General features: G+C 34.0%; 2 protein-coding genes across 3 annotated transcripts in view; one reads left to right on the top strand and one right to left on the bottom strand.

The window, feature by feature from the left end:
- LOC133185535 (bromodomain and WD repeat-containing protein 3-like) overlaps window positions 1-9,164 on the bottom strand; it is a 34,246-nt gene extending 25,082 nt beyond the window's left edge. For both annotated transcript variants that reach the window (XM_061320830.1, XM_061320831.1), the window contains exons 1-5: window positions 8,993-9,164; window positions 8,849-8,907; window positions 8,745-8,774; window positions 8,500-8,559; window positions 4,628-4,778 (exon numbers count right to left, since the gene is read on the bottom strand). In XM_061320830.1, the coding sequence (XP_061176814.1) occupies window positions 4,628-4,778; window positions 8,500-8,559; window positions 8,745-8,774; window positions 8,849-8,907; window positions 8,993-9,041 (349 nt within the window). In that variant the 5' untranslated portion in view covers window positions 9,042-9,164. The remainder of the gene's footprint in view (window positions 1-4,627; window positions 4,779-8,499; window positions 8,560-8,744; window positions 8,775-8,848; window positions 8,908-8,992) is intronic.
- A 176-nt stretch (window positions 9,165-9,340) lies between these two features.
- Window positions 9,341-17,088, top strand: LOC133186122 (dehydrodolichyl diphosphate synthase complex subunit DHDDS-like). Its single transcript, XM_061321395.1, has 8 exons — window positions 9,341-9,458; window positions 10,305-10,504; window positions 11,262-11,404; window positions 11,938-12,054; window positions 13,149-13,250; window positions 14,918-15,032; window positions 15,394-15,501; window positions 16,034-17,088. The coding sequence occupies exons 2-8, from the start codon at window positions 10,319-10,321 to the stop codon at window positions 16,268-16,270; spliced, it is 1,008 nt and encodes a 335-aa protein (XP_061177379.1). The 5' UTR covers window positions 9,341-9,458; window positions 10,305-10,318; the 3' UTR covers window positions 16,271-17,088.
- Window positions 17,089-22,317: the final 5,229 nt, after the last annotated feature.

Raw genomic sequence — 22,317 nt, 5'->3', positions numbered from 1 at the left:
GAATGAACCTGCTCCAAAACCTTTAACTTGATCACTCATCCAGAAAATGGTAGGTAAAATCCAGCAGCTGAAGCAACTCTGATAGTGTGCATGCCTTGTTGCATCATTGATGCAAGTTTGGTTCAGACAGGCCTTATAGTTTCTTGGTAACTGACCTGCTTTAAAATCTCTAACCTGGTCTTCATGGTCATTCATCTGGAAAATGTAGGTCTGATTAAGTATCCAGTGCAAGTACAGTAGTGTGCATCCTTAGATTATCATCCCTGCAAGTTTGGTCAAGAAAGGGCTTTAAGTTACTTTAGAATGAAATCTGCTCCAAAAACCCATATTATGTTTATGTCTCCCAACTGAAGTGATATGCAAGAGCATGCTCTGCATACAATCAGTTTTTTAACCTGTGGCAAGCTACTGACGAATAAGTTGATGTTACTGGGAATTCAACAACCCCTTTCTTTTTGCAAATTCTACGGTCCTTATAATGAACTTGTTTGTAAATACAACCTATCATTGGGTCATATTTTGTCTGACATGTCTCATACCATTCGTTAGGTCATTGCTTTTATAATAAATTTGATAACGGAGTAGTCCATCTACCTGATCAATACGTAGGGCTCATGGCAGGTGTGACCTGTCTATAGGGGATGCTTACTCCTCCTAGATATCTGATCCCACCTATAGTGTTTCCATGTTTTTGTCCTGTTCATGATTTGTCTTGTCTACTATATCTGTGAGACTTATCACTGTTATCTCTAAACCTTCTACATTTTACTATATAGAGCTTGAAACACTCCTGTACCCTCTTGTACCAATAAAAAAAATTCATATACAGGACAGAACCTTGTGTAACAATATATCATAGTATGGTTTGATCCCTGTGGTACTTTCATTATTTTGCAACACTTAATAGTCAATATATGTATGTTACATGGGTAATTTTGACAAGGGAGAAACAATCCTTCATGATACGATTCGTATCGTATAATTTTGTCAGGGTACATTATTTTCGATACAGTATATTTTGATAGAAAGAAATTAAAAGTTTTTTTTAATGTTTTGTTTCATTAAAACCACTAATTAAATCTACGTGCAAATCAACTAGAAGAAATTGATTAGAAGGAATTGTCTGTTAATCATTATTCTACAAACTATAAGTCCTCAAAAATCTTGTTTTTAAAATTTAAGTGTTCTGTTTAGCATGTTTTTAGGAAACCTGACTGAATAACAATCCCAACCGAAAAACCAGTCTCTCACAAGACTGTAGCTCTACTGGTTGTATTTATAAAGGAAGATAAAAGTACCACTTGGACTTGAAACTTTGCAACAGCAATAAATAGAATAATGATCCTTGGTTTAGTCTCTTTTTAAAGCAAGATTTATTGCAATCAGACTAAAACTGTAGGAGGAGTACCCTTTTTAAAATAATTTTACAGAAATTTCGATTTAAGTAACCATGGCAACATCATTCAACAAAATCAAAAAACAGTAATGACAATTATGTATCTCAGTGTAGTCTACTTATAGTTGTATGCCAAGTTATACTGAAATCAGATAAAAAGTGTAGGAGGAATAGCATTTTGAAAGTATTTCAAGAAATTTCTATTTTTAGTAACTTTGGCAACATTGTTCATCGAAATCCAAAACTGGTAAGAGAATTGTGTATCTTAGTGTAGTCTAATTGTGTGCCAAGTTATACTAAAATCAGACCAAAACTGTACATGCTGTAGGAGGAGTAGCATTTTGAAAGTATTTTAAGGAAATTTCTATTTTTAGTAACATGGCAACACAGTTCATCGAAATCAAAATCCGATATATAGAATTATGTATCTTAGTGTAGTCTACTTGTGTGCTAAGTTATATTGAAATCAGATCAAAACTGTAGGAGGAGTGGCATTTTGAAAGAATTTCCCAGAAATCTCTTTTTTTGTAACCATGGCAACACCGTTCATTGAAATCAAAAACCGATACAAAAAATTATGTATCTTAGTGTAGTCTAATTGTGTGCCACGTTATACTGAAATCGAATCAAAACTGTAGGAGGAATAGCGTTTTGAAAGTATTTCAGAGATATTTCTATTTTTAGTAACCATGGCAACACCGTTCATTGAAATCAAAAAACGATAAATAATATTATGCATTTTATTTTAGTCTACTTGTGTGCCAAGTAATAATGAAATCAGATCAAAACTGTAGGAGAAGTAGTGTTTTGAAAGTTTTTCACAGAAATCTCTATTTTTAGTAACCATGGCAACACAGTTCATTGAAATCAAAAACTGCTATACAGAATTATGTATCTTATTGTAGTCTATTTGTGTGCCATGTTATATTGAAATCAGACCAAATCTGTGGGAGGAGTAGCATTTTGAAAAATTGTTTACAGACAGACAGACGGACGGACGACAGACACCTTACTATCGCATAAGCTCTTCTGGTCTCTGACCAGTAGAGCTAATGAACCAAAAATGGAGATTTTGTACCGTTTATCAAAACAGCGAAAAATACTACGTTGAACCATTTCACTCTGGCTTTTTTATGTTGATGGTATTCTCCATTTTTGTGAAAAAATCCATAATCATGAGGAATTTTCAATAATGTAAATACAATGTATACATTTTTTAACGTGTAATGTGTTTTATGGATGGGACGATCTACCGATGCATCAAGCGCCGCGATTTTAATAATTATTTTCGTGATCTACAGATCAAACACTTACATCTATTAGAACGATACCTGACTTTAAGTTTTCTAACTTTTTTTCAAAAAAATGTCCTACAGTCATACTTCATTAATATCTGGTCTGCTGCAATGAATATAAAAGTACACAAAATGGTGCCAGACCAAAGTAAATATATGAAGTTAAAGTGTATGAAGGAAATTGTGTTTTTAACACAGATAACACATGGTAATTTGCAATTTTTGAGACACACAATTGAAGTACACTAGATACACTACCAATGCAGACCATCATTGTTTGGTGTCACCCACCCATTTCGTCCTCATCTCGTAGCTGTCTTAGTAATACTGACTGACAGTGAGATCGAAAAAGTTAAGGTTAATGAGTTGCAGACAATTAATTGGACAATTACGCCTTGTAGAATTTGAGTTTTCAAAATATTTCATTGACTGTCCGATAGATAAAGCATTGAATAGAATTGTTGGAATGTTTTTAGCTAAGGATTTGTGGCCACTGTCGATCGTAGCAGGGATGTATATACGCCCCTGATCATAGTATCAAGCATTTCTTTGAATTTTCTGTAAGTTCATCTAAAGATGGACCCAATATATTCTTTGCCTACCAGAAAATTTTTTAGATAGGGTGAGTTAACCATGCATCGGACACATACCTTGCTTCGGACAACTTTCAGCAATAAACTTTCATTGAACCCGAGTCTCCCCGTGTTTTTACTTGTTTCTGTCTTAAAGGTAAAGATATAAACTTTTTAATGATGCCGATTTTTATTTCCATGTTGTGATAAAAATACCACAAGAATGGCATTGAAATTACATCATATTTTGCATCATCAAAGGGGAGTAACCAGAATTTTACGATTTTGCAATTTTTAGAGTTGTCGCTCTTTTAAATAGACTTCAACGGAACGAGTCGGACTTAGGTAAAATTTATCAATGATTGATAATTTTACAGAAATTTTTCAAAAATTTTACTTCAATGTTTGTAAAATAATTTTTAGAGTTGTCTTTTACTAGTATGTTAATTTCACCGTACATCGGACACAAATTAACCATGCATCGGACACTTTCCGATGCATGGGTAATCACTTCCATTTTCATGTAAAACCCAAATGACAGCTGTTTTTTACGGAAATAGAAAATAGAAACTCTAAATTTTCAGTGAAAATACAAATTATCGATATATGACGACTAGAAGTGGACTCAATTTACTTCTTTAAACTAGATTATTTTAACCCACGAGACAAAGGCGCGAGTTGCCATATTACTAGCATTGTAAAGCCTTTCTAAGGCGATGTGATGCAACTAAAATCTCTTCATATTTGTGGATCGAAATGGTCATTCAAATTTAATTAGAAGTTTAATTTTTTAATAAAAGATAAAAATGTTTCGATATCAGTAATTTTAAAGCACCGAGATCAAGGTATGATATTTTTCTGGTATAAATATCGTATGTCCGATGCATGGTGAATATTGTCTGATCCATGGTGAATTCTGACTTATTTCGAAAAAATCGGTTTTTAATGATATTTTCTCAATAAATAGGGCACGAATGTGTCAAAAATTTATGATTTAACCACATACTACATGTTAAGTTCCATTTTGATAATATTCGGTCGGTAGCGATATCGCTAGAACTTGTTGAAGTGCAAGGGTGTCCGATGCATGGTGAATTCACCCTAATGTTATCTCAATAAGTCATTCAAAAGTAAACTAAAGTGGTATTTCACTGATTTATTTTGAAAACTGAATAACTTTGAAACCCGATTTTCTAGTTTTTATCGAACTCCAAAGCATTGTGATATGAATCGGATCGTGTCCTAGGTATCATGATTCGTATCAGATTGGCTAGGGTCAGTACTGTCCCAGCCCTAAAATGAGTAAGTTGTATTTTACAAATATTATTTCTTGTGTATTTGACATTAACTTTAATGGCTTTTACCTTCTTTTGTCCTGAGGAGGGACTGACTCCCTGCCCCCAGTAGAGACTGGACACCACAGACACTGGGTTTGACCTCTTTGTCCAGGAGGGGCCCCAGCCGCTGACATATCTTTAACAGGTGGTCTGATTTAATGTGTCTGTTTAGTTCCACCTTAAGAGAAAAAAAACAATGTATTACACATGTGCAATTGCTAGTGAACAGTGAATGTAAATTTGTGTGCTGTCAATTTATAAAGAGAAAAACAAATTGAAAACATAGGTAATCAGAGATTACAGAGCTCACCTCAACGAATATTGTTTTTAAGTAAGGCAAAGTCCCAAACTAATAATCTAGTAGTATGCATCCCTAAATGTGACATTTATGCAAATTTGGACCAATATGGCTTGCAGTCACTTGGGAATGGACTAACCTAAAACCTTTAAACTAGTCACTCATCCAGAAAATGTAAGTCATATCCAGCATCTGAAGCAAGTTTGAGAGTGTTCATCCTGAGATGCATCATCCAAGCAAGTTTGGTTCAGATAGCCCTTATAGTTTACTTTAACCTGGTCATTCATCTGGAAAATGTTGGTCAGATACAGCATCCAAAACAAGCCTGATAGTGTGCATCTTTAGATGTATCATCCATGCAAGTTTGGTCAACATAGAGCTTTAAAGTTACTTGGAAATGAGACCTGCTCAAAAAACTTTAACCTGGTCACTCATCTGGAAAACGTAGGTCAGATCCAGCATCTGAAGCAAGTCCAGTAGTGTGCATTCTTAGATGTATCATCCATGCAACTTTGTTCAACACAGAACTTATACATGTAGTTACTTGGAAATGAGACCTGCTCAAAAAACTTTAACCTGGTCACTCATTTTAAATGTAGGTCAGATCAGGGACCTATATACTAACGGGATAGGCAACTCCTTCAGCGCCATGTTTATTTATCCAAAACGGCACACACAACACTACAATTTTTTCAAACTACGTTTTTTCCCAGTAAAAAGCTTGTTTTCTGATTAATGTAATCTGTTCTTTTTGTGTATCAGAATGGATATTTAATAAATTTTAAAGCACATATTATAAAATAAATTAGATATTAAGTAAACAACTACCAAAATCGGCGATTTCTCGGAAATATGGCCGATCAGGGGCACCTACTGATTTTTAAATAAACGTAATTACTACTAAGATAAGGAATAAAAACAGTGCTAATAACAAATCTTGAATAATTTTTCGATAGATAAATTAAGATTTTATTCTGAAATATTTGATAGCAAAGAAATATATTTAATTAAAAGTGACTAACGAAATCCCGCAACTTACGAGCTATCGCGAGACTTCAGTGTTTTCAATAAGAGCCGGCAACCGACAAAATTAACCGCCTGCACGAGAAATTTTGCCGGCTGTGAGAATTCCGTAATTGGGATTTTGCCGGGGTTGGTACGCGAAATCTGTAGATTTTATCGCGACTATCTACATGATATAGAGTAACTTCCCTTGAGTGCGCTCTTTTTCATGGAAGTCTGATTTGATCCAATACGTACTACAACTACTGAACAAGCTATAACTTGCGAGAGTAAAGTTTAAAGAATAAATTTTTAATGAATAATTCCAACCTCATATAAAATTCACAACTCAACTATCGCGATTTAACTTTAGCTATACAGGATATGATCAAGATTATTGAGAATTTGGGGTTTCATTGACGCAAGCACTAGGTATCGACGGCCTAAAATGTCGAACAGGAAAATAATTTAATAAATGTTTTTTGGTTTTTTTTAACATTCACTGTCACTCCACAAGCTATTTAAAGATTATTACAACAGCAACTATTTATATCTAGACTGATGTAATTTTAAGACCTTACAAATTAAAGTCTTAATTTTTTAATCCTGACTCAGACGTGGGGCATAGGAATTAATTCTTACAGATTTCCTCAAATTGAAAATGTAAATTTGTATTTTTGTTTATTTGTGTTAGCTCTCTTGAAATACAGGAACAGTGTAACATTTCACATTTAAGAAGGTTTTTATGTACTAGTAGTTTGTATTTGTATCCATTTTCTTAATTATTTCGTTCCGACAATCTGTACAAAATAGTAAATAAATTGAAAAGGTTTATGATATTTTAGTCTAAGATTGCAGAATATTTCAATTTTAGGGGGGTATTGTACGTCACTACGTGTTAAAAAGTTCTTAAATTTTTAAATAAATTATTTCCTTAATTTTGAACAATTTTTTTGACCAGTTAATGTGAAAGGGACTAATAAAGTAGCATTTTCAGTATGAAATTCTAGCACAAACATTGTCTGTGCTAGAATTTCATACTTAAGTTGTCTTAATGTTTTTACAGACACCTAGTTTTCAGGAAAAAAAAAATCAGTCTGTCAAAAGTCGATATAACAAATCAGTGAAAGGGTACAAATTGTTTTCTAAATGGCTTTATTAGGTAAAATTTGGTAATTGATAGTGACAGAAATGTGAAAAATTTATTGGCCTGAGAGGTAAAAAAAATGAGTCAAAAATGCCAATATTCGTTTTCAGCCGGGGGGCTTCGCCCCCCTGGGCCCCCTACCAGGGCTCCGCCCAAGACCCGCTGGAGGCCTGAGGCAGCCCCCTGACCCCTCGCCGAGATTGGTTTCCTGCTGTTCCAAATATATTTCCTTCTATTGAAAATCTTATTGAAAACACTGGACTTGCGAGAGTTGCCTATCCCGTTAGTATATAGGTCCCTGGTCAGATCCAGCATCCGAAGCAAGTCCAGTAGTGTGCATCCTTAGATGTATCATCCATGTAAGTTTGGTCAACATAGGGCGTATAGTTACTTGGAAATGAGACCTGCTCCAAAAACTTTAACCTAGTCACTCATCAGGAAAATGTAGGTCAGATCCAGCATCCGAAGCAAGCATGGTATTGTGCATCCTTATATGTATCATCCATGCAAGTTTGGTCAATATAGGGCTTATAGTTACTTGGAAATGAGACCTGCTCAAAAAACATTAACCTGCTTTAAGAACTTTAACCTGCTCCAAAAACATTAACCTGGTCATTCTACAGCTGAAATTGCAGCATCTGAAACCTTGACTGGTACAATGAAACATAATAGAAGCATCCTCCATGCATCTCTGATTAATATAGGGCTCAGAAGTACTTGAAAAGAAAACTGCACCAAAAACTTTAACCTTGGGATGCCCAGGCCGAGGGTATTACATAAGCTCCCCCAACTTTGTTGAGGTGGGCTAAAAATGGACAAATATACTATGAATTAAAAAAAGAAGTTGAAAATTTATTTAAAAAAAAAATAAAAATAAAAATATGAAATGAGAAAAATTCTTTACAATGAAGAGCGTCCATGAAAGGAATTGAATTTCATAATTTAGAAAATAATATTTTGATTCTTCATGTATAACAAACTGACTGACAATAGAAAGCCACCTTTAAAAAAAGAATTACAATAAAACAGCCAAGTTGGTCACTAAAGTACTCCCCTTTGTGAGCCTCTTACTTGAATAGAAAATTTAACCTTTCTGACCCCTGCATTATGTCAATGAGAGCCAATAAGAATTCAAACCCTTTAACTACATCTTACCTTTGAACTTGTGTTCAGCCAATCAAAATCGAGAGAAATGAAAAGGCGTGTGACATCAGAGAGAAATGACCTTGCACTGAAGATATGATAATCTCCCCAGAAAATGTTTATTAGAATCCATGCTAAATTACTTTACAAAGTGTAAAAACAGAAAAAATCGAATATGGTGACACGTTTGGTTTCCCCAAATGTGTAATGTTATATATGAGCTATATAAATGAAACGAAAACACTGAAAAACACACACCAATGCATGTCACATGCAAAAACATGGAAATATGGCATTTTCAAAACATACCAAATTTTCATAACTTCTTTCGTGTTCCCTGCCTTCCCAGTCGATTCTTTTTGGTAAAAGCTTAAAAAAAATATTTTTTCAATATTTCTAATGTTCCGTGCAAAAACTGACACATCGCGAAAATATTTCATTCATTAGCAATTGACAATCAAAATCAAGACACTTTTCCCGTATTTTCATCGTAAAATAGCGTAAAGAGCGCGTAATTTGGATATAACTTGACTGAAAACAACTGAGACACCAACCTGGTTTTCCTTCAATTCTCTTTGTAAAACCTAGAAATAACAGTACAAAAACTTAAACATAAGCCAAAAGATGTTTAATTTCATTAATCAGGGACTTAAAATACCTCTGCAGCACCACGGCAAGGCCCTTGGGCGAGAAACCGGGCGATGAGAAAATACAGCTCTGAAAGAGAAAATGGAATACTGAGGTTGTTCATCGCTTCGGTTTATAGGGCTTTTTCGCGTCAAAAATACTGAAAATTCCTTACCTTCTGTTACAGACGAAGAGGTTGAAGATCCAGGTATATGACCTGGCATCTTGAAATTCCGTGACGTTAGCTTAATCAAGTTAAATTCCAATTACAAAGCTCGGGTGAACGCAAAGTATTGAAGACGCCATTTTCGATTTGTTTTCTTCCATAGGCAAACACATCGCGTAAACGCGGTTGAATGACCGCGGATGAATAAAATTTTGGTGACATTCACAAATTTTATCAAAAAATTATCCCGAATATGAATAACAAATGAAAAAACTCCAATTTCTTGTTTAAATTCAATTTATTGTTGTCACAGTTATGAAAAGCAAGTTGGTTATGCACTATACTTTTAAGCGGAAGGATAGGCATTTTCGTTGCACACGTGTAGTTGACCTAGATAACGTCAATCCTGTGGGTAAAGGAAGAATGAGACTAAAAGGCATTTTAGAGTTGTGAAAGTGATTCACCTGTGTCGATCGTAAGTATCAACAGAATTTTGTTAAAAATATACACCTGTCAAGGTGTGAAATTCTGAATACATGGATGCTATAATGAAAATTTCGTACTTGTAAGTACAGATACTTGAGTATATGAACATGATGAAATCACATGTTGAGCTGACAATTGTGGTAAATAATTTTTCTTAGTTTATTACACACTGTTCAGGTTCATTATTTGTGAAAGATTCCCTCGAGTATATTGTGGCTATTCTACTTAATATGAAACTGCTTGAAGGATAATATGTTTACAGAACATCTTCCTTAGTTTCCTTAGCTTCCTTAGTTGAAAAGGTTATGTGCAATTGCATATCATGTTTTGTCACAATAATATAGTTTATTGAACTTACTTAACATGATAGACTCATTCACATATTATGTCCTGGTACCTAACCTTGAATCTGCGGCGGTCAGGGGGAATCGATCGCGGGTGGCCAGATAGCTCAGTTGGTAGAGCACCTGACTGGAGATTCAGGGGGCCCTGGTTCGAATCCCGGTCTGGTCCGCTGCATTTCTCTCCTCTCCCATTACAAATCAAATAGAATAGAAAAGATTATATAAAAGTTAGTCTTACTTTATTTATGCATTGTTAAATTTCATAGTTCAGGAATTCTGCTTTCAATAAACACAAAAAAGTTCCTGTGAGTAGTGTCTTCATCTGCACATATATGATATAAGGTTTATCTTCAGAAGTAGATCTTGTGTAATCATTGTTTGAGATAGCAAAATGATGTAGTTTTTTTACGTACATATGTCAAAGCATGATCTGAAGTGTATTGATTCAGTACCATCACATATACCTGTTAATAAGATAATGTTGATTGCAGGCTGAGTGAATGCTATGTCTTGGTTCCCAGAGAAGAAGTCGGGACAGAGCTGGATACACAGGGTGTGTCAAAGAATACTTAAGACAGGCCCCATACCAAAGCATGTAGCCTTCATTATGGACGGCAACAGGAGGTTTGCTGTGAAGAACCACATGGAGAGGGCCGAGGGGCACTTCAAGGGATTTGATAAACTGTCAGAGGTCAGTCCTTCAATAAATTGTCAGAGGACAGTCCTTCAATAAACTGTCAGAGGTCAGTCCTAAAGGTTAGTGATTCAATAAACTTTCAGAGGTCAGTCCTAGAGGTTAGTGATTCAATACACTGTCAGAGGTCAGTCCTAGAGGTTAGTGATTCAATACACTTTCAGAGGTCAGTCCTAGAGGTTAGTGATTTAATACACTGTCAGAGGTCAGTCCTAGAGGTTAGTGATTCAGTACACTGTCAGAGGTCAGCCCTAGAGGTTAGTGATTCAATACACTGTCAGAGGTCAGTCCTAGAGGTTAGTGATTTAATACACTGTCAGAGGTCAGTCCTAGAGGTTAGTGATTTAATACACTGTCAGAGGCCAGTCCTAGAGGTTAGTGATTTAATACACTGTCAGAGGTCAGTCCTAGAGGTTAGTGATTCAATATACTGTCAGAGGTCAGTCCTAGAGGTTAGTGATTTAATACACTGTCAGAGGTCAGTCCTAGAGGTTAGTGATTTAATACACTGTCAGAGGTCAGTCCTAGAGGTTAGTGATTTAATACACTGTCAGAGGTTAGACAGTGATTAACTTCATCTGATATAAAGTTTGTTGCAATACATTATGTATGGTATAGCAGACATATAGGACAGCACATTGTGCTAGAATTCTTTGCCATATTCCTCCTTTGGTTAAAAAATGAAGATTTTCCAATTGTACTTGATACTTTTATTCTTTATGCATAATTCAAGTTATTTTTTTTCTTCTTTCAGACTTTGGAGTGGTGTCTTGATATAGGGATAACAGAGGTTACTGTTTATGCCTTCAGTATAGAAAACTTCAAGAGGTCAAAAGACGAGGTAGACTGTCTGATGGAACTTGCCAGGCAAAAATTTACCCGCCTCATGCAGGAAAAGTAAGTTAGCTCCCTTTAGAAAGATTAACTGTACCTGTCAGTGCTTGGAAAGTGGTTTACTTTCCTTGAAGGTCATTTACCTACCCTTTGTTTATGTATGGAATAGTGAGTTGTTTCCCTTTAAGGACTTTCAACTATAAAAAATTAACTTTTTTCTACGTATGTATGATATGAAGATAAAAATCTTAAGATTGTAGTAGCTAAAGATATGAAAATGCTGGGACTTCAGAAGCTAAGAGGCATTGCATCATTAAAAGGGATTATTAAATGTTAAAGAAATGTGTCTGCAATTGTTTACTGTAGAGTCTTGAAATGTTTTGTAAAGAGTTTGAGTAAATACATGTCAGAAACTTGATGAAAGTACAACTGTATTGCCTTTTTGATGCATATAGGCACATTAATTTTTTTCTGAGTTTATGTGGATTCATGTTTTTCATATCTGGTATACCATGCTTGAAATTTGTTGATTTTATTATCAATTCAAGTTTACAAATAATTGTTTGTACAGAATAATAAATAATTGAAATTTACAGGGAGCTGATACAGAAACATCAGGTTTGTGTACGTGTCCTTGGTAACCTAACTTTGCTGCCATTGGATATCCAGGAGCAGATTGCAGAATGTGTTCACTTCTCCAAGGACAATAAAAGGTAAATCAGGCAGTATACTACTGAAATTCAATGTGGCCTGACCTGTAAGCTAAAATGGAAATTTCTTCAATCAAAAAAAAAAAAAAGTATGGTGGCCACAAAAACTTGAGATCAATAGACTGTTTCACGGGAACTGCGGTATTGCTCTTTTGCAGGGCAAAATGATATAGTTTGGTGAAATATGACATAAAAGTAATTGTTAAATATACATCATTTGATTATCTGTCAACAAAAACTTTGTCAAACGTTATTATTTTGCCCTGCAAAAGAGTAGTGCCGCAGTTACCGTGAAGGGGCTAATATTGTGAGTCTTTTAAAAACATTAATTGTTTTTGTCGAAGAGGATGTGAACTTTCCAAACTGGGGAAATAACTATCATTCTCTTAAACATGGTAATTAACCTCCATTAAAGAGGAGGATTTGATCTTATATCTCATCAAACATTTTTGCTATGCAGGAGTTACTGTGGTATCAAGTAGATAAAGCACATAGTAAATTTATATGACTTTGTCTTTGGCACCCCTCTTTTCAGCTATTCTCAGTTTTTTTAAATTAAATATTTCGGATTTCCATGATGCATGAGCATCACTGAAGAGACATAATTTGTCGAAATGGGCATCTGGTGCATCAAAATTGGTATGGTATATGATTTACATGAGAAAACAAAACCTATATTTGTTAAATGAGGATTTAGATTATGTAAGTCTTTCATATTATTCACAGTTTATGGATTTGAATTTACATGATATATGGTAGTTGTCTTTCATGTACTAGAGACATCAATATATGGTTTTGAATATTGCCGTTTGCGGTATTAATCATTGATGTTTTCATTGATTTTCATTAAGAGGTTTTAAAAACTTGTGTCTGTGATCAATAATTTACTCATTTAATATAAAAATACATCCTCTGAGTTACACCACTACTTATAGGTCCCTCTTCCAGAAATTATTATCATTGTGTGTATTTACACTGCATTCCAAGGAAAAGATTCATTAAGTTGAAAGACCTTTTTTCCAATTCTTTTGTATATGTAATATAAAAAAATATATTGTTTTACTTTTTTTGAAGATACTTTTTACTGTCTATTTTAGGGCTGTGCTAAATGTGTGTTTTGCCTACACTTCTCGTGATGAAATATGTGCAGCCATGCGTGAAATGGCAGAAGGTGTTCAGCTTGGCCTCATCAAAGAGAGGTAACTCATGATATGCAAGGTTAAGGAAGATTAAGATAGTCAAATGAACTATTTATTATCCACAAATCATTCTTCACATCAATCCAATGTAATTTAGCAAAGACTTCAAAATATGTGTATATCAAAATATCAATTATTATTATACCTCATTGTAATTATTCTATACAATGCGTAATCTGATTGGTTCTAGATTATCACGTGACAGGGCCATAAAACTTCATATTTCCCTGTCATCATGCTTTTCATCATATTCAACCTCTTCGGAGACCTAGTGCCTTTTTCCGCAATAGTTTTCGTATGTTGAACGAAAACAAATCTGTAAATTGTTTCAGTAACATTACGTTAAAATTGAAAGTGAATTTAAGAGCGGTGCCAAATTTGAAGTTTATGTTTATTTGTAAAGTTTTTGCTTGTTTCGGTATAATAAACAATTTATTGCTTGAATGTTTGGGAAACATGAAGATTTATTCAGCCAAGAAATATCATATTCCCCTCAAGCGAAGCCCTCGGGGAATATGATTTTTCTTGGCTGAATAAATCTTCATATTTCCCACAGGATCATGCAATGTTGTATAATAGTATAAAGTTTAAAGTCCTATCATCAGTCTCTCTAAAAAGGTGCTTAAGTGAAATTATCCAGTATTTAGTGCTATATTCATTGATATACATTTGTTTGTGTACATGGATATTAAAGAGACACTGTGACGGACAAACGGGAAAATACCAGAAGTAGAATTTTTGCAAGACACATGCAAACTTTATTCAATTCTTGAAAGTATTAGGTTTCAGAAAATTACAGGTTTCAGAACCTAAAAAATCTACTTTTGTGGAGAAAAAAGTAAAAATAATTTTATTTTAGTTTGCCCCAACATGAAAATATTGCTTCACTTCTTCCTCTTTAAGGTACACATGCACAGAAAAGTTGATGAAGTTACCATGGTGTCAATTCCATAGATATAAATGTCGGATGACCGAGTATTTTGATATAATCTTCAAAAAAGATGATCAGAACTTATTCCTCACTTTTGATTGCTCTTATTCAATGTTGTTTACAAGTTTCACGCTAAGAATAAAAGGCACATGACCTTGACATTGTTGACATTGACGATAACAACCACGCAATAGATACAGCTTTTCTTTTTCCAACATCTACATTTTGCAGTCTTTTCTTGCTTTTACTGTGCAGTTGAGATCTCAAAACTTCGCCTTATTCATATTTCTCATAAATCTTGAGCTTTATGCCAAAATTATCTTAAAAGAAACACATGATATTGACTCACTATGTAACTTTAAGTGATGGATATTCTTTATTTAGAGTGAGCTATATTCAGTGTATTCCTTGAAATACAGTGATATTCAATGATTTATACTCCTTTGTTTACAGTAATGTTCAGTGAGGTATATTTCTTTGTTTAGAGATATTGAATGATGTATATTGCTTTGTTTACAGTGATGTTCCTTTGTTTACAGTGATATATAAATTATGTTCCCTTGTTTACAGTGATATTTATACTCCTTTGTTTACAGTGATACATATCTTCCTTTGTTTACAGTTATATTCAGTGATATATATTCCTTTGTTTACAGTCATGTTCCTTTGTTTACAGTGATATGTATGTTCCTTTGTTTACAGTGATATTCAGTGATGTATATTCCTTTGTTTACAGTGATATTTCAGAAGATCTGATGGAGAAGTGTTTGTTTACATCTCAGTCCCCTAACCCAGACCTCCTCATTAGAACCTCGGGAGAGGTCCGACTGAGTGATTTTCTCCTCTGGCAGGTCAGTTACACAGAATGCTAGGGCAAGGGATGTGTCCTGTGTTAAGGATACATTATAAGGGTCTGTTTTCAAATTAATACATGTGCTTTATGGTTTATAAAATTTGGTTCCAACAAAGCCACAGCAGAGAGAGAAGATACCAGGTTTGTCAGCACATCCTAGAAATGAAATGATGTAACATTAATGTTATTCCATGGAATTTCATATCTAAGCATCATCTGCATTTTTCAAATTTGCAGATAAGAAAAGTTTTATTGTATACAATATTTTAGTTCATTACAGGAGATTTGAAATATGAGTATGCAGATTTATCATAGAAAGAGTTATTTCCCATCCTGCTTGAAGTGCTTTTTTCTTTCAGACTAGTTACAGTTGTCTTTCGTTTGTTGATGTTTTATGGCCAGAATTCAGTATATGGCATTTATATGGTGCTATTCTTCATTATCAAAGGAACTATGCAGCAATTAAGGTAGGTCACTATTCTCTCAAAGGTTCGACACAATACTTCAACTTTCATTCTATAGAATATTCATATTATGAGTTCTCACTTTTAAGATTGGAAAGCTCCAGTGTCTTGCCATTAGTTTTACTAATTCAGTATCATTGGCTAATTTCTTCAATATTTTAAAATAAAGGTGCAGTGTGAATTTTTTATATAAAGATGCAGTGTGAATTGTTCATATAAAGGTGCATTGTGAATTGTTTATATAAAGGTGCAGTGTGAATTGTTTATATAAAGGTGCAGTGTGAATTGTTTATATAAAGGTGCAGTGTGAATTGTTCATATAAAGGTGCAGTGTGAATTGTTCATATAAAGGTGCAGTGTGAATTGTTTATATAAAGGTGCAGTGTGAAACTGTGAATTGTTTATATTTTACCTCAATGCACTGGGTCATCTGAAAATTTTAGGAAAACAAATTTTGTTGATGTCTATATATTTTAGAAAATGTGAAAGAAGATAAAAGCACAGATTAAAAGACAAATATGTGGTTATTTTACAGCATGCTGTAGAGTTGGATCTGTCAGACAGAGAGAGACAACAGAGGGAATCTGACTATAACTGTGTATTATCTGAGTGTGAATCTGGAGACCAATCCACAAACTCCTTGTCAGACCAAGTTTTACAATACGCCAAACTTAGAGAGACAAGAATAGAACAGTTCCTGCATCATGTGAATTCCAAGAGACTTCATTACTTTGAGGAATTGGCCAGTAGACATAAAACAGTCCATGTTTGACAGGAAAAACTGTAGAGAGACATATCTAAATGCTAGTAGATAACACTGATTATTTATGAAAGAGCAAATCATCATCATCTGGATATTTATGAAATATTAGCACAAAAGTTGTTCATTGCAATGCAATATTTTTGAAAGGGCATTTTAACTTTATACATGTTATTATCCAAGCATGAAGGTAATTTTAGTTGGGGACAGTCTGAAGTTGGAAAGGTTTCTAAATTTTGCAGAAGTTGCAGACCTTGACAGCTAAAAAATTAGATTATTCTGTATCTTTCTAGTTTTTGAACATTGAAAAACATTGTTAGGGCACATTGTATTAGGTTGCAACCATACAAAATATATTGTGACAAATTGAAAAAAAAAATGAAATTTTAAAATAATGCCATTAAAGTATTTGCCAATTAGTAAATTAACAGCAAATTCATATCAACATTTGCCGTCAACCATTGCCAAATTCAGCAACTTTGGACTTTTCCTTGACTGTTGTGACATTGTCATTTGCTTTGATCAGTTCATTGTATTTTAGTATTAGAGCAAATTATGAATTATGTCAAATAAATATGTATGTAAAAGAAAAACTGCTATTAATATTTAATTAGCAAATGGTCTCCTAGCAATAATGATGGCATTGTCAGTATGGAAATGGATAGAGGAAGTAAAGTAATGAATATTCATAAATAGAGTAATGAATATTCATTAGTTGAATTGTTTTTAAAGTCTGTAATTATTCTAAGGAATATCAGTTTCAAGCTGTCAATATTGATTTTGTATGATCAGTTAATGCTTTAAAGAAATGAAATAAATGTTTAAATTAATGTGACTGTATTATTCATTTGCACCTTCTTTGAGATATATAGATCTAATTGTTGGCAGAAATACCAACCTTCATAAAATAATTGTAAGAGTAAAGTTCTATTGAAAGATATTGATTTGCATAGGTTTGATAACCATCAGGCTTTAAAAGAGAATCTGTCAATTTTATTGGCTATCTTTATGTAAAAATAACCATACAAGTAGAATCCAGGGTTATACCTTTTATAGTTACAAGTGTATTCAGAATATAACTTTGGGCAATACAGCCCACCAGTTTGCAAAAATAGCATATAATAACAGCATACATGTATATTACAAAATTTAAGACTCTTAATGAGCCTAAATTGGGGGGTGAAGCCCCTGGTCAAGTGTTCCTCAGTCTCCCACAGTTCCACTCATTTATAGTATACAATACAATAATATATTGAATAAAGCAGTAAAATACATAATTCAAAGTTATAATACAATATGTATCAATGCTGTTTTAAAGTACAGACATCTGAAAATATAAACCTTAGACAGATATAAATTAGGTTAACCTGATAGATCTTCGTTACGTTATATTAGAGCATAATGGATATATTTCCCTAAACCAACCAAGGTAGATATGTGGTTTGTACCCAACAACTGGATTAATTTAAATTGGCGATTTGTAATAATATTCATTTATATATTTTTTCCCCTTAAATTCAGATATCTTAGGGCATTGAAGAATGAAATGGAATTCGTCTTCTATTTGACGAGTATCACAAACATCGCATAATCTATCCTCTCTGCTTTTGCCTTGGTACCTTTCGCATTCTATGTTAAGATGTGAGACGAAAGATATGCTTTTTTAAATTACTCTGAAAAGGTTTTGTTAAATAGGATGGCATTTTACAGAAGTCAGATTGGACAATGTGTTTATATAAAAAGCATTTTGACGAGTTATCCATAAATGCAGTGCACTCTAGGATTCTTTTTTTATACAGATGCACAAAATGAGCAAAGTTTATTGCTTGCTGTTTTATTCAAAATTCTCCCAGACCCAATCTAAATAGCTCAAGTTTTACATTACGCGCCCAGTTTATACTCGTTCCCGACCCATTCTCTGCATCATATAGCAGGTATTCATTAAGAAGATTTTAAAATGCAGTTTTCTGCTTTTTAGTATTTTACAACAAAATTTCATAATTTTCAATTTCCTTTGTATAATAAGTAGATATTGCCCCAATTCTCTATAAATCATGTTATTGCATACAACAACAAGGGTAACTTTACAAAAGGATAAATGTAGTCTTTCTATTTCCGGAGATTTATGAAAACCCCAGATTACGCTTTCATACGAAATAACACTCCCAACATATGTATCAAAGAGTTGACACCGGGGTTCGACGTTGAATTCAAATTTCTGTATATTACGTTTTAAACCAAATAGTACTTTTTGACCTTGTTCAGCTAACTTCTTTTGCGTAACAATGAATTTACCGTTATAATTTAAACATAATCTAGGTAAATAAAAGAGTAGACAATTTCCAAAATTTCATTGTTATAAATCCATGAAAAATTAATTCATCCTCCTTTTCTGAATACTAAAAATTTGTTTTTGCAGTGTTAACAGTCGATTTCCACTAGGTAACATATCCATGTAACGCGTCAAGAATATTCTGTAATTCTTCTGGTGAGTTAGCGAATATTACGGTGTCATTTGCGAACATCAAAACAAAAATATTTAGTTCCCTTAATTCTACGGATGGGCATTTATAGTTTATGAAGTGGTTTTCCAAGTCGTTAACATACATATTGAATAGTATTGGTGATAACACTTCCCCCTAGCTGTAGCAACCCGATGTTAACTGGAAATTCTACGGATATATCTCCAACATTCTTGACACAAGCGCGCAGGTCAACATAAAGCGATCGGATGATTCGAAGGAATTTTCCGGTACATGTAATCCCCAATTTAATCAACTTATACCATAATTTATTCACATAAATTATTCAACTTTTGTGATATTCAACTTTGAAGCGCGAATATCGCATCAGTAGTTGATCGACCAGCCTGAAATCCAAATTGCGCATCATTGATAATATTTTCTGAGTTGTTCCAATTCACTATTCTTCGTTAAGAATTGATCTAAAAAGTTTTCCTAGATTGCTTGTGATGCTGAAACCTCTGTAATTTCCGGGATCGTCGGTTTTTCCTTCTTAATAAATTGGAATAATACATGGCCGTAGGAACCGGGGGGGGGGCAGTTTTGCTGATAGTGCCCCCTCAACTGAAAATATATGGCTGTGCCCCCCACTGAAATTGCTTCCTACGGGTCTGTAATAATTGCTTTAAGCCACGATGCATGTAGGAAATATACCAGAATTGAAAATTTTGTTGAAAAGGGTCAATAGAATAGGGAGAATTATGTCACTAAATTCGGAAAAATATTCATTGATCAAATAATCGTTTCCCGCGTTTTTGTTCGTTTTCAATCTGCGTATGCAGGTTTCAATTTCCTTTGGAGTAATTTCAGTATCCAAGAGCTCAAATACAGGGCTATTTAAAGTATTGTCTCCATATAATTAACAATCGAAATATAAGTAGATGCTGAATCATTAGCAAAGGTTCCGAAAGTGCTCAAAAAATTCTGAAAGTGTAACTTTTGAGGTTGACGTATTTCGTTTGCTAAAATGTTTGAAGAATTCTTTAGGGTTGTTTTTCTTCAACTGCTGCACCATATCACCTTGTTGTCTCTTGTATTGATTTTTTAGTTTCTTCTGAAGTTTTTTGTATTCACTTTTTGTTTTAGCAAGTCTATTATAATTTATTTTACTATGAAATTTTATTATATTCTTCTAAAGCAGATAAATATTTGTTGTATAAAACTTTACATTTGTAATTGAACCATGGTTTATCCTCTGTATTTCTTACTTTTGGACATTCTTTATGCAATACTTCCCTAAAACACTGCTTAAGTTTCGCTAAAGTTATTTACAATTTGATTGACATCAGTATCATCTTAACAAGAATAAAGAGCGTCTAAGTTGTTTATAAGATCTTGTCTCATTTGAATTTGGGATGGTTCTGTTCAAGCTGTATATTTCCAGCCTCACCAACACCCAGATTGTTTTTGCAAAAAAATTGAATGAGAACTCGGCAGTTTCCTCGATGTTGAAGAAAAGTAGATTATCCTTCATTGCATTGCATATAATATTCAAAAGTTCATCTTGCATTTTGGCATTGTCGCATGCTAGTTTATTGTTCTCGGTTTTTAATTTAAAATCCTATTACATTTATCTGAACTCTTGATTGATTGTCATTACGTAGGAAGGCGTGGCCTATATATCAATTAGATTAAGAAAAGATAAAAGCCATTCATTCATTCATTCATTCATTCATACTTTATTTCCACTTTACAGTGATTAATGAACATTATACAAAAAATATGCAAAAAAGAATAACATACAAGTTCAAAATACATATCATATTCGTACTCGAGAGAAAGTGAAATGCATGTGTACATATATAGAAAATGAAATATTTACAAACGTTGTGACCACAAGCTAGTGGCCATTATTTATATATGCACATCATATCCAAATGTCTCTATGTGATATAACAAAAGGATCACATATATAAAAGGGGAGACTAAAAAAAGAGGCTTTTGGAGGCATCCCTCACTGGCAGATCTACAGTACCGAAAGATTGCACAGGCATTGCAAACAAGACGAAAATTTCGCAACTGGAAGTTCCTGAGGTGGAAGGCGGAAAGAAGTGATCGGCTTGCGGTCTAGTAGAATCAGATACAGGTCGTCATATGTAAAGGCACTTAATTCAGCGAATATCAAAGAAGTTGGTTATATCCTCCCACCATTGATTACGGATATCATATGTGAAGCGGCATGAGCAAGACACGTGGTTAAACAGATCAACATATGTAGCACCACAAAGGGAGCAAATTTCGCTAGTTATTCTAGGAGATTTTGACACCAACTTGCAGATGTACGTGCATAGAGAAATTTTGTAACAGTTGGAAGGTAGTCGCCAAAACAACGCAGGGTTACTATCCTGAAATATATTACGGAAACGGTCGAATCTTGAATCACCTGACATGCGATTGTTCCTCGAGTTTATTGTATTGAAAGGTTGCAGATCTCACAATCCGTTTCTAAGGTGATTTTGACGGAAAAACTCCAACCGAAAGCCACTCCTCATATATTCACAGAGGTTATAAATACATAACAAATTCAAAATGTCAGGAATAAAGCCTAGCTGTTTTTGAGCGATTCCCTCCAAGTGTGAAAAAAGCTTTGTTAAGAATATTTTCGTTGACAGATTTTTGAATTCCAGGCGACACAAACGACCAAGAAATAGTAGCTTCCTTGTATCAATCTCAGCTTGTATCGGAAGAACTTGAAAAAAGTTTTCACAAATGTCAGGCCTTGTTCTTGTAGGAAGATTCTGGGCATTTTTGACCACTAAATGTTGGAAAACATTCAAGCGAAGTAAATCATTTGAGGATATGTCATTCCGTAATTCACATTGAGAGAGTACCGACGGTAAAACAATTGATTTGTAAAGATGTGAGAGTGTCAAAGGGTTTAGGTATCGAGATCCAATGTCATTAAGAGCGAAATATGAATTTTTCCCTTTTCGGCACGCAGAGATAATCCTATCTGCAAGGTTGCACTTATTATAGATTGTTGCAGTTGTCCAAACAAAGAATGATATCATTCCCCAGATACATTGTCGGAGTCTACTTTTTCATTGAACGTAAATCGCCACTTCCTAAAATATTGGTATGAAATGTTAAGCATTGCTTGAAGGGATGCAGGTGAAAGTCCAATGCATGCTAGATCAACTGCCAGTGAGGGACAGCTGCTTGAAATATTAAGAATGCCATATTTATTAGATGATTTTTCTAGACTATCAATCAAATCATTAATGTACACAAGATACAAAAATGTAGAAAGAAAACGTCTTGTCTGACGCCCTGTTGTACAAGAAACCACCTAGACTGAGACTGCATGATTAACTATATAATAGCACTTAATTGATGTATCAACGTGACAGTCATTTAGTATAGTCCAAAGTTTGCCAGTTACACCAAGTTAATGCAGTTTCAAAAGAGAGCATGTCTCCATACAGTGTCAAATGCTTTGGTACTATCTATAAAACTAACATAAACATTGCTACCCTGTTCTAAATTATGGAAAATTGTTTCGTGTAAGTTAAAAGACGCTGTCAGACAATCTAGCTT

The sequence above is a fragment of the Saccostrea echinata genome, unplaced genomic scaffold (assembly GCF_033153115.1).
Source record: "Saccostrea echinata isolate AGI-Se365-2 ecotype Australia unplaced genomic scaffold, CSIRO_AGI_Sech_v1 ptg000012l, whole genome shotgun sequence".
NCBI lineage: Eukaryota > Metazoa > Mollusca > Bivalvia > Ostreida > Ostreidae > Saccostrea > Saccostrea echinata.
This window is presented reverse-complemented; position numbering and strand designations above follow the sequence as displayed.